Below are 13,859 nucleotides of genomic sequence, written 5' to 3' on the forward strand. Positions count from 1 at the left end.
ACTATACCCAGGTATCTGATACACATTTAAAAATCTTCCTGTGGTTGGTATGTGGTAAACAGATTACAGAGGGAAAAATAGAAGCAGAGAAACCCCAGGAAAACCATATCTGGTATCTGAGTAAGAGGTATTAGTGGCCTGGATGACAGGTGGAGTGAGGGTGAAGAAAGCAATGGACCCAAATTGATATGTTCTAGACCAAGCGTTCTGATGGGTGGAAAGTGGAGTGACAGAAGGAAAGAGGCCAGGATGCTCTTAAGATGTCTTATTTTAGTAATTAATTCCTTTTCTTAGATTGTAATCCCACCAACTCTATGACAATGACTTTCACTGTTTTCCTCACTGCTATCCCTCAAGTTATTGCCTGGTACTCAACAAAGCCATCAAATGGCCTTCTGTACGACAAGTGTCTATTATATCAATTTCCATCTCTTTTGTATCTATAATCATTCCTTTCTTAATAATAAAAATATCACCATTGAAGTGGTCCTATAAGCAGTTTTACATCCTCATAAAGAATACTGTACTGTCTAGTTTTTGTCAACTTAACAAAAATAGTGCCACTTTGGAAGAGGAAATCTCAGTTGAGAAATTGCCTCTGTCTTAGGGTTTCTATTGCTGTGAAGGGACACTATGACCATGGCAACTCTTATAAAGGAAATCATTTAATGGAGTGGCTTACAGTTCAGAGGTTCTGTCCATTATCATCATGGTAGGACCTGGCAGCATGCAGGCAGGCATGGGGCTTGTGCTGAGAGTTCTACATCTTCATAGGCAGGCAACAGGAAGTGAACTAAGACACTGGGCATGGCTTGAACATATATGTGACCTCAAAGCCCTCCTCCACAGTGACACACTTCCTTCAACAAGGCCATACCTACTCCAAAAAAGCCACACCTCCTAATAATGGCACTTCCTATGAGCTTATGGAGGCCAATTACATTCAAGCTACCACAGCTTCCATCTGCTTAGCCTGTGGCCATGTCTGTGGGACATTTTCTTGATTAATGCTTGATGTAGGAGGGCCCAGCCTACTGTGTGTGGTACAACACAGGCTGGCATACCAAGTTGAGGCTGGACCTAGCCACTCCCCCCAGCATCAAGGCTGAGTAAGGCATTGCACCATAGGGAATGAGCTCTAAAAAGCCAGTTCGTGTATCCGGGGTAAGTCCTGTTCCCATTGCCAAGGGACCCACAAACACATCAAGTCATGCAACTTTCACCCACATTCAGAGGGCCTAGTTCGGTGAACTCAACTCATAAGCCAGATAAATGTAGAGATTGCACTATTAATTTCAATACCCCTGAGCTTTTCCTTTATATATATTGAGGATAGGTTCTTATAGGATCCAAGACCAAGGTTGTGACATTTTGATCTATAGGTCACTGTAGTACAGAATTACAAAGGCATTGAGTAGAAATAATGTATGTTGTTCTTTGGCTGTTGGCCAGAGAAAGCAGGGAACTGGCTGAAATCACATCTCATGACCCAGATGAGCTTATGCTAAGCCTTGAATATCACAGATATCTCACAGAAAAATTACAAAATTCCTTACATGTCAGAGAATCCTAGACTATCTTACAATCAAAATGGATTAGAAGTAACTTCCTGACGTATTTGGGTGGTGAGGATTCTGGGGCTACTTTAAATATAGAATAAGTGGATACTATTATCAATTAGTATTTTCTACCAGGAAGAGGGCTTATTACAGGTAGAAAGGGATAATATTACCAGCTGGTGATATCTACCACAAAAGAGGGCTTGTTACAGGTGGAATGGCTGCTACTATCAACTGGTGATGTCTATCATGGAAGAGGACTTGTTTCGGATGCAAATGAATGCCATTGTCAACTGGTGACATTTACTGTGGAAGAAGGGTTGGTGTAGGTGCTACATAGCTGTACAGAGGAAATCTGAGAATTACTGCAGATTTGAATCAGTAAAAGGAAGGGATGTTTCCTTACTTTTCTAGAAACATACTTCATTCCTTCTTTTCTTGAAGGAATGAGTACATTTCTTGTAGCATATCATGCATAAGGCATTGTGTTACCAAAAGCAAAACAGATTTGCTCGATATCAGAGTTAACTGTAGTAAAGATATTATTCAAAAGTAGAGAAAATATGAGTTTATGCTAGATTTATTTCTCAAAGTCAACCCAGAAATTAAAAGTGAATACTGCTTGATTTGCCTGAGTGAAGCTAAGTCACATACAACAGAGATACCTACATGTCTTTGTTTATTCCAGAACTATTCATAAAATCCAGGAAAAAGAATTAGCCCCTGTACCCTTCAACAGATGAATGGAAAAAGAAAATCTGGTATATAGACACAATGGAATGTTATCTACTATAAAGAAGAATGAAATAGACATTTGCAAAAAATGGGTGGAACTGTAGAGCATCATGTTAAGTAAAGCAAGCCGTTCAAAAAGACAAATGTCATGCATTTTATCTTATATGCAGAATCTAGATTTAAAAATAAAGTTTAAAATTTGTAAAATTGGAAAGACTATTTTGGGAGAGTAAGGAGACCATGGAGAAGATAGCAGAGGACAAGAGAAGTAATGAAAGGTGAGTATGAGAAAAGTACATTATATATATATGTATGAAAATGTCGTAATGAAACCAAATATCTTATATAACTAATATATGCCAACTTTAGAAAATGAGTGATGAAAGTGTTTCTATACCTCTCTTGCCTGTAAAGCTTGTTTAAAGGGGATATAAGATACAACTAGTGAGGTTCATAGTATAAAAATGAATAGCATTTAGTATTTAGGTCAGATATTATCTTTCAACTTTGTTGTCAGCATCATCCTTATCTTCATCATCATTGTTTTTGCCATCACTGTTTTTACAGACATCACTTCCATCATTATCATCACACATCACCATAATCAACATTGTCATCATTGCTATAGCATCATCAACACCATTATTATAATCAATAACATAACCATAATCAATGCCATCATCAAAACTACCACCACCATTACCCTTAACCCTGTCAGCACTAACACTATTATCAATACCACCAATACAATCACCATTATCATCATTTTCATCACCTCTACCACCACTAAACATGGTCATCCTACTATAACCAAACATTACTATCTTCATCAATATTATCATTAACACCATTACTACCAACACCATTAACTCTGTCTTTAATATCACCGTCTTTAGCATCACTACCACCACCATTATTAACATTATCACTACCAACACCATCATCTTCATTACTATCATCATCATCAACATCATCAGCATTAATAGGATCATTACCATCATCATTAACACTACCACCACCAACATCATCATATCACTGTCATCCAACACTATCTTCACTATCATCAGCATCACCAATATCACCATTGCAGCTATCATCAGCATCATCAAAGATATCATCATCATTATCAACACTAGCTTAATAATAATCAGTTTATCATCACTGTCACAATTATAAAACTTTTACCACCACCGTTACTACCACCATAATTATTAATATTATCAACATGATTATTTCCATCAACACTGTGAATAACACCATTTCTATTAACACTATGAACACCAACATCAACACCATTAGAAGTCCCATAAAAATATAAATTCTAAGGGCAGATACTTTTTTTGTGTGTTTCCTGCTGTGTCTCCCAACTATCTGGCACAGATTAGGTGCTTAATGAAGGTTGTTGGTTGATGAAATCACTATATTTACTATGACAACTTATCTTTCAGTACATTATATTAGAGGCATTGACACTTTTAATGCTCCTTCTAAAATAGATGCCACAAACTGGTACTTACCTGTGGTTCCGGGGAAGGAGTGAGCCTCAGAGGTTCCCAGGTTTACTGTGGTAGTCCTAGGAGCTAAAAAGAAACCATCATTAGTAAAAAAGCAAGGCACTCTCACAGCAGAAATACCAGAAAAGATTAATGTAACTTTTTGCACAGAAAGCTTGAATTGGGACTGTCTTGGAAGTGCAGACAGAGAAGGAGGTAAATAACTGCCCTCTCAGATCCCTTGCTCCAGTTAAAGAACATGAGAGGCATTAGGAGGGGTCAGCTCCTGCTTTACTTGGTGTGAGATGGGGAGTCACTGGAACATCTGTTGAATACTCAGTGCTGGTGATAAGCGCAGAGCTCTGATGGGTGAAACCTGCAGCAACAACAGAGGATAAAATAGTGTCAGGGTTGAGAGAGAGAAATGTACTGTTGTGGTTTGATCGCAAAATGGCATTCACAGGCCCTAGTGTTCAAATAATTATTCCCAATCTGATGGCACAGTTTTGGGAGGCTGTGAAATCTCAGGGACATGGGACCTAGTCATAAACCATCAGTGGTGGGCTCTTAAAGACATACTGCCCTGGGTTCAGTTTAGAATCTGTGCTTTCTGATCTGCAATAAGCAGAGTCATGAGCTGGCACTGCTATGGGAGGAACTGTTTCAACTATCTTCCCTCCATGGTAGATTGTCCCTTATAAAGCTACGAGCACAAATAAACACATCTCTACTTAAGTTGCTTCTCTTGGGTATCTATAATGGGAAAAGTAACTGATAGAAATACTAGAGAGGGGCTGGAGAGATGGCTCAGAGATTAAGAGCACTGGCCGCTCTTCCTGAGGTCCTGAGTTCAATTCCCAGCAACCACATGGTGGCTCACAACCATCTGTAATGAGATCTGGTGCCCTCTTCTGGTATGTAGGCAGAATACTGTATACATAATAAATAAATAAATCTTTAAAAAAATTCTCGAAAAAAAAATACTAGAGAGACTTAAAGATATATAATGGATTGGGGTTCATGAAGTCAGGCCTATCAGGGACTCTCTATAGACAAGGGTCAGTTCAGTTCAAACTGAGGAACAGATGAGATCCCAATTTGAGTCAGCACCTATTGAGCACATGGCTAGTCTCTTAAGAGCCAGGCAGGGGTGTGTGTGTGACCAAAGCCAGAGAGTAGATGCTGCCAATCTAAGAAGAAACTTCAGCCACATCCAGATGCTTACCATTGACATAGAGGCTGTCCCTGTCCAGGGTGTAGGGATCCAATCTGGTGACACTATGAGTCAACCTACTCAGCTCCCAGTATAGCTGCTCCCTGTCCAATCTGTGGCCTTTGGGGTCAGGGTGATACGTGCAGATGGCATCCACTCTGGTGGCTGTTCCGTCCTTCTTAGACCTGGGTAAGTATAGAACATAGTTGAGGTAGCTCTGCCTCCCACTGTTTCTTCTTTCCTCTCTCTTCTGCCAGCCCCTAACTAAAAAAACTAAGATATTCTAACAAAGAAGTTGCCTTGTGAAGAAACAAACACCATAACCAATAGTTAGGATCACAAGGACAGCCACCTTTGTATGTTGTGGAAGAAGCCTCTTCAAACCTGTGACAGAGAGAGGGTAGTATTGAGAGGGCTAGGAATTCACATGATGCCAGGATAGTCTTGTCACTGATTCTGATGGACATAAGGTTCTGAGAGCCAAGGGCAGAAGTGGTCTCAGAAGAGATGATCTTAACATTGTACTTCGGAGAGCTTGCATTCAGAAGGGTAATGTTAGTTACCTCAGGTCCTATGGAACACTAGGTCTTGGAATTTCTAGGAATAATCACAGCTCTTATATTGTTGAGAAATGTCTATTTGGGGGTCTCTTTGAAACAATTGCTGATTCATTTTGACATATGAAGGCCTTACTATCGTGTGTGTGTGTGGGGGGGGATGCGTGCATTCATGCGTGCTATTAGAGAAGGAACTCAACCTCACACTCGCAGATTCCAAGCATGTGCTCTATGTTTCATGTATATTGCAGCCCCTCACTAGTGAATTCTAGGCAGGCATTCTGTTGCTGAGCAACATCTCCAGCACTCCCTTTTTAAATTTAAAAAAAAAATTATTTTATTTCTGAGACAAGATTTCAGTAATTTTTCTAGGCTGGCCTTGAACTTGCTATCTCTGAAACTGTTTCCTGTGCAGCTTCATAAGTAACCTCTTGGGTAGCAAGATGACAGATCTGCCCCATCAGCATTAGCTGCAGAGTATTGATCCAGCTAACCAGCCATGGGATGAAGTGCCCTCATGCCCTATGGCTGTGACTTCAATTTTTTTCAAGTGTAATAATCATTTACTCAACTTTCCCCAGGCAGGGGCCCAGCCCTTTGTATTCATAACTGTGATGCAGGAGAAACTTAAAGTAATAAAATTGATGTTATAAAAGATTTACTAATAAACTTGCTTAGAAAATATTGACGCATAATATAGAATTTAGTTAAATGAAAGCTGCCTCTGTATCACTGGATAATAAATAGTATACTAATCAAAGTTTCTAGGAACTGTTGGAAAGAAAATTTTGTACCATAATCGAAATTGAGGGTTGCTGAGAAAATGTCACTGCTAATGCCACTGCTTGCTTACCTAGACTGATCTCCAAATAGGTTCCATTCCCATGACAAAAGGAGACAACCCTGACTTATAATTAGCCATTAGGCCCTTCTCCATGTCCAAGAATATACCTCTAATAGCATCTCAAGGGGGCAGCTCAGGCTCATAACTACCATTAAGTCCTGGTCAGCCCCTAACTCCCTTGTACTCTTATAAGGAAAATACAGTTCTACCAGATGGGCAAGATGATCCTGGGTAACAAGTATTTGAAAAGAACCACACAGGTATACTTAAAAAATAATTCTCACAATGTCTTGTTGTGTAAATCTCCCATCTGCCTAAGTAGCCAGGCTTGTAGTCTCCTGTTCCTGTTTAAATTGCTCAAAGTATAAACTGAGGTCAGGACCTAAATGAGATTTAAGGATGGTGTCATATGTGGAATATACAAGTCCAAGGTCTATATAAATTGGTAAAATTTCTGTTTGAGGCTGGTTCACTTTTGTGCATTAGATGGAACTAGTCATGTGCTATTATTAAAGAGCATTTTTCTTTATTAATCTCTAACTTTGCAGAGTGATTTTTCACTAGGAAGGCATTTTATTTCTATAACAAATACATCATTCATCCTCAGAGCAATCCTAATGGGTTGATATTGCTCAGTTCCCATAGTGATTATCAATGTGATATATGTAATACAGCACAATTACATAAAATTTAAAATATGAAATATAGATATATAAATACATATAATTCAATATATAAATATATTAGATATTTAAGTGTTACTGCAACATAAAATATATAATTATATTATATGCTATGTTATTATGCCTATTATGTGCTGATGGAGAAGAAACCTCAGGCTCTCCACAATATAGGCAAGCACTCTAACACTGAGTCATAGCCTAGCCCTACATATAACTATTTCTTGATTTCTAGGGCCTTGTGGATGCTATGCAAAAAAACCCACTCTACCAGTGAACTATATCTTTATCCCCTACATAAATATTTTATATAAGTATTTTATAGCTTACTTATATAATTAATTACCATGATTAGTTAGTATGTAATATGTAGTTCATAGTAATGCATGTGGTATTTATAAAAGTTTATCCATGTGTACACTATATATGTGTGTTTGGATCTGGTACCTGAAATGTTGCAATTATTCTGTGACACCTGACATAAAGCATTTATTTATCTGCACCTCAGTTTCGCTTTCTGTTCCTGCTTCATGAAGCGTTTGCTAGAACTGAATGAACTATTAAATATAAAATACTATGAACTATTAATTATAAAATAGTTCAGGGGTTTGGTGCTTAATAACATTTAGCTGCTGGTATTGTTGGTGCTTCATAGTCAGACTTAAGTGATTGTAAATACAAACAGTTGAACAGTTGGGGAGCCCATTGCTCAGTTCCATCCACCTGTTTGGCTGAGTTTGTGTTGGGATAGACTCACCTGAGTGCCACCAGTGCACAGCCTGAATAGAGGGATCCCAGACTGCTGGTCTTGAACAGGGGTTTGAGCTGTGAGAAAGGAGAGGGAAAATAAGAACGAACCACTGAGCAAAGCCCGGAGGAGCTGTGACCCGGGTAACAGGAGCAAGACCAGAGAAAGGTGAAGCTTGGATGCAATGGGCAGGCCTCTCACCAGGTGCTGGAGGACTCGCTCCAGAGTGCTGAATTTCCTGGAGCTGTGGTACAGCATGTATTCCTTGAACTCCAGGTTAGTGATGGTGAAGTTGAGGGTGAACTGGGCAATGACAGGCGTGACCACTGCAATCAGAGGGGAAAAAAGAAGGTCATGTCTATGTCACACTTGGTCTTACCTCTAAGACAACTTCTGAGGACCAAGACAGGAAGTTTGAAACAAGAAATCAGATCATGGTGCTTAGGACAGGAAGACCAAAAGCCTCAGAAGAAACAGTGCACACATTGTTTATGTATTAGCAACTATGATACCTTTTCACTTCCAAATAGGTAGAGATTCAGGTGCAGAGTTCTCAAGAGCGCCAAACGCTGATGTAAAGGAAGGATTTGAGATGGTGAAAGCACAGTGTTAAAATGAACTTACAAATGTATATGTATGAACAGAGCTACTGAACTATGGCAGAAGCGTGCCACAGACATAAAGTACTAGTGTGGGTATGTAAACCAGGCCAACTGGCTAGGAATTGAGGTACAACCCTTAAAAGCTCCTATCAAAGGTTTTTAAAAAAAAGTTTTATGGTTTGGAGGAAAGGAAGAGAAAAAAATGTTAATTCAAGCCTATTCAACATTTAACAAACGTTTTGAACATGAACCTAACTACATCCCTTAGAGGAGCCTTCTCTCACCAATTCAACCCCATCTTTCTCAAAACTTGTCCTTTAATGAATACAGCACCCTGTAGAGGCTTTGTTATCATGGTTATAGGACAATGTTGAGCTAGATTTCATTTCAAAACATCCCTGACCTTATCACTAATCGGATACATGTGGATGTAGTCCCTCACTTCCATCCACTGTAAATAAGGAGAAGCAAAGTGTGTAGGGAAATTATGAACGCTATATAATGGTGTAAATCACAAAGGAGGTTGCAACCAAGAGGTAAGATAGAAACACTGCAAGTTAGAAGCCAGTCTGGGCTGCATAGCAAGGTCATGTATCAAAATAGAAAAGGAGGGGGACTATGTGTACAAATAAGTGGTAAAATACTTGCCTAGCATGACCCTGAGTTTGATCCCTAGCACTGAAAAAGAGAAAAGGAAGAAGAAAAGAAAAAAAGAGAAAGACTAAAATCCCTCAAGGACATTGGAATGAGTAGGAAAAAAAAGCTGATCCCAAAAGTCATACCTTGTATTTTCCCATCTATGTAATGCCCTTAAAATAATATTACTACAGAGAAGGAAAACATTAGTGATTGCTGGTGGTTGGATTGACAGGAGGAAGATTTTGTGGGGATTGAGCAGTTCTAGACCTTGACTGTGGTAGTGGCCTCAGGAATCTGTTCATGAGATAACTGCTATAGAAACACATATATGGACAGGTGCTTATGTAACTGTCACCCAATAAGCTACTTGTCAACTTGGCAACCCTAGAACAGTGGTTCTCAACCTTTCTAATGCTGAGACCCTTTCCAGAGTTCCTCATATTGTGGTGATCCCCCAACCATAAAATGATTTTCATTGCTACTTCCTAACTGTAATTTTGCAACTGTTATGAATTGTAAAGATGTAAATATTTTTACAGCTAGAGATTTGCCAAAGGGATGTTGGTTGAGAACTACTGCCCTAGAAACAACTGAGAGGAAAAGTCCCCTTTGAGAATTACCTCGATCAGATTAGCCTGTGGGTACGTCTACAGATGGTTGTCTTATTAGTTGATATAGGAGGGCCCATCCCACTGTGGGTGGCTCCATTCCCACAGCAGGTGGTCCTGGGCTGTCTAAGAAACTTAGCTAGGTTTGTGGCTAAAACAAGCCAGCAAGCATAATTCCTCCATGGTTCCTGTCTCCAAGTTCTTGCCATGAGTTCCTACATTTATTTTCCTCAGTGATGGACTGTAACCTGGAAGCATAAGCCAAAATGAGAAGTAAAGGCACTTCCTGAAGTTGCTTTTGTTCAGAGTGTTTTATCATATCAAAGAGAAGTAAATTAGAACAACTAGTAAGATCTGACTGAAGTCTTTAGACTTTGATAGTGTCGTTTCCTTTATTTTTATATATACCAGGGTACCATAAGGTCTAGGTATGGATGGAAAATAAGTGAATGATATAAAGGAAGTTCATACTAATTTCCAATAGCTCTTGAATGTATTATTATTAATTCAAAACAAAAAAAATAAAAATATAAAACCACACAGCATATGGTATGACACATGGGAAGGGTGAAACTTCATAAAAGTCTATCTTTTGTAGACAGGTTCTCATGTATCCCGTGCTGGTCTCAAGCTCTCTATGTAGCCACAGACGTCCTTGATCTTCTGATCTTCTTGTCTCTACCACTTGAATTCTAGAATAACAGGTGTGTGACCCCACACCTAATTTTATGGGGTGCTGTGGATTGAACATAGGGCTTTATGTATGGTGGGGGAGTAGTCTATTAACTGAGGAACATCACTAGTGCCTCTCTTAGTGTTTTTTTATTATTAATTATAATTACATATCTTACTTCTTTACCTAATGCACTGAACCTGTGATGAACTATATGTGATTTATTCAACATTTTATCCCCTATATATAATACAAAAGAGGTGCTAAGTAAATATTTCCCGATTAAACCCAGGATGTAGGGTTGCAAAAAATGGCTCAGCAATTAAGATCACTTCCTGCTCTGTCAGAGGACTCAGAATTAGTTCACAGCACCCATATCTGGTGGCTCACAAATTCTTACAATTCTAACCACAGGGGATCTAACACTCTCTTCTGGCCTCTGTGGCCACCTGCATAAACTCACATAGATACATACATATTCACAAAAAATAAAATTAAAATAAATCCAAACCCTGATTGGGCCTGTTATTCAAGCATTCTACTACTGAGCTACAAGTGGTGGGATTAAGGAAGTGACCTTAAAAGGTCTTAGTGTGAAGTTTTAAATAAATGTATCATTTGGTAGTTGAAGAAACTGAGGCACTGAGAAGATAAACAAGTTGTCCAAGATTGATATGGATGAAAATTTGAGGGTGGCATATCTCCTGCTCTTGAGAAATGCATAGAACAGGAAGTACCCATGAACATTCTCGGTTCCTTCAACTATCTCCAAAGTCCTATCTATGAAACTGGGAAAGTTGGCTTCCTAGAAGGAGTTATAGAGAGAAGTCACCTACCTGTAGAGAGGTTAGGGTGTTCGGTGGAGGTCCCTGTGAAAAACAGAGAAGAGGTCACAGGCGCTGAGAAGAAATGGATTAGAGTAAAAACATGGTATTTGAAGTAGTGCATGAATGTCCAAGAGAGTATCTTTGCTCTCCAAATCAGGCCATAAATATATATGGCGGTGGTTGTGACAGTCCAGCTTTTAATCTATTTTTTTCTTCTCCATGACCTTGGATTCAGTAGGGTATGAATCAGCTACTGCTCCCACAGGGTGTGGTGAACGCAATCATCAGACATTTAAGTACTCACTGTTGGGAGTGGAAGCAGAGGTTCGATGAGTAAAATCTGCAACGAGAAAAGGAAAGAATAGGGATACATGGACAGAAATGTTTATGGTATAGCTGAGACCCATCATCACCATCTCTAGCTGAGACTTCAAGTCTATACAGTGGAACACTTAGAACCCAGATGTCATTGGCTGAGCAGTGGTGGCGCATACCTTTAATCGCAGCACTACAGAGGCAGAGGCAGAGAAATAGTGAGGAGGATCTCTCTGAGTTCCAGGCCAGCTTGGTCTATAGAGTGAGTTCCAAGATATCCAGGGCTACAGAGAAATGACAAACCTTGTCCCAAAGAAACCAAAACACCAAAAAAAAGTGTCATCAAAAGAACTATCTCTATTCTCGTGGACTTACAATTTAAACACAACCCAATTCTACCATATATATTTGTAAACTGTTACTTTTCAAAGTACATAGGGAGGAAGATGAAAGATTCAACTTTTTGTTTTGTTTGAGATTGAATCCTTATTTTATTTGAGTTAGAATCATAGTCTGTAGCCCAGGCAGGTCTTGAACTCTCTATGTAACCCAGGCTGAGCACAAACTTGCAGAAAACCTTCCATCTCGCCTTTTAAGTACTTTGATTGCAAACAGGGGCTGCCTCACCTGGTAAATGCTTCTTGTTTCTGCTTCTGCTTCTTCTCCTTCATTTTACTCCCTTATTCCTCCCCTTCTCCTCTTCTTCCTTATAGTACTAGAGATCAAATCATGACCCCTGAACGTACCAGGCACACTCAAGGATTACAGGCATGAGCCATCACTCCAAGTTAAGTATGAAGTTTCTAATGAAAGCTTCTGATAGAAGTAGGGCTCAGAGAATATGGCCTGATGCATAGCAAGCATGATAGAGACATTTTAGCTCCATATAGATATGATATAGGCAGATATTGGGTATATACCTCTAACCCCAGCACTCAGATGAGGCTGAAATGGGAATCATCAGTTTGAAGATAGACTGGGTTATGCTGTTAGTTCTAAGACAGCCTCAGTCACATAGCAAGACTTACCTCAAAGTAATACAAAACAACAAACAACCCTAGACTTGAACCACTACTGAACCGCCATTGGCTTCAACCAGAGATGGTTGTAGATGTGGATAGAGGAGAGCTTTCGTAGGTTAGATACATATTTAAATAATGCCTTTGTAATGCAGCAATACAGAGAAAAGAGAATGACTTGAAGACTCAAAGCTTATGTGTCAGCAGCAGGTAGCAACAGGAAGGGTCTTGTGACCAATTAGAGAGCCCACTTATCTTAGGGTAACATTCTCATCTTCAGCTTATGGTTCCTAAGAGGATGCTTACCATTGATGTACAGACTGTCCTTTTCTAAAGCGAAGGATCCTAGCTTGGTGACACCTTGGGTATTATGACTAAATTCCCAGTACAGCTTCTCTCTGTCCAGTGTAAGGCCCATGGGATCAGAATGGTGAGTGCAGACAGCATCCACTCCGGTGGCTGTTCCATCTTTCTCAGGCCTGGGCAAGGAAATGAGACAGAGATGGGGAGATGGAAACTTTTGGGGCTCACAAAAGTTTCACTGAGGGAGAAGAGAAGTGGGGCAACTGATGAACAATTAATGACCTTTGTGGCAGAAGAAAACAATAACAGAGCCAAGGACCTTGCAAAAAGGACAGCATCTAAACATGCCAGTATCTGTGCTATCCTTTAACGTGATAGCTATAACATGACTTAACATGCCGTACTAAGAAATGTGACAATGGGGGTGGGAAAAGAAGTTTGCAAATAAGGTAAACAAACAAACAAACAAACAATTTCAATTGGTGTAACTCCTATTCAACCACTGAATGATGCCAGATGTTTCTCCACTTCTCTGTTTCTATGATTTATTTTTGTGTGTAAAATGAATCAACAGTTTCAGACCTGTGATGGTTAATTTTAAATGTCAACCTATCACAAGCTCGAACTGCCTGGGAAAAGTCTTAATGAAGAATTAATGATATTAGGTCAGTTTGTCACCAAGCCTGTGAGAAATGGTCTTGTTTGTTATTTGATGTAGAAAGACCCAGATCATCATGGGTAGCATCAGTCTTGAGCCTGTAGAACTGAAGAAGGCTAGCAAACAGCCAGCAGGCAGATGGGTGCATTAATTTTTCTCTACTCTTGACTGTGGGTATGATGTGATCAGTTGTCTCAAGCCCTTTCCACTATAACTTCTCCACTCGATGGACTGTAGTCTAGAACTGTAACCAAGTAAACATTTCCTTATGTGTATTTCTTTTTTTTTTTTTGGTCAGAGTATTTTACCACAGCAACATAAATGAAATTATAACAAAACATAGCAGGAAGTGCTTAATAAAATGAAACATCATTGTCTTGTGAAAG

General features: G+C 39.4%; 1 protein-coding gene across 1 annotated transcript in view; it reads right to left on the reverse strand.

Annotated features, from left to right (window-relative positions):
- Positions 1–13,859, reverse strand: part of Muc16 (mucin 16, cell surface associated) — a 200,071-nt gene that overhangs the window by 139,013 nt on the left and 47,199 nt on the right. The window contains exons 11-17 of the mRNA XM_059267231.1: positions 12,819–12,991; positions 11,483–11,518; positions 11,188–11,250; positions 8,031–8,155; positions 7,839–7,906; positions 5,013–5,185; positions 4,131–4,163 (exon numbers count right to left, since the gene is read on the reverse strand). Coding sequence (XP_059123214.1) covers positions 4,131–4,163; positions 5,013–5,185; positions 7,839–7,906; positions 8,031–8,155; positions 11,188–11,250; positions 11,483–11,518; positions 12,819–12,991 — 671 coding nt within the window. The remainder of the gene's footprint in view (positions 1–4,130; positions 4,164–5,012; positions 5,186–7,838; positions 7,907–8,030; positions 8,156–11,187; positions 11,251–11,482; positions 11,519–12,818; positions 12,992–13,859) is intronic.

This window comes from Peromyscus eremicus, chromosome 7, assembly GCF_949786415.1.
Source record: "Peromyscus eremicus chromosome 7, PerEre_H2_v1, whole genome shotgun sequence".
NCBI lineage: Eukaryota > Metazoa > Chordata > Mammalia > Rodentia > Cricetidae > Peromyscus > Peromyscus eremicus.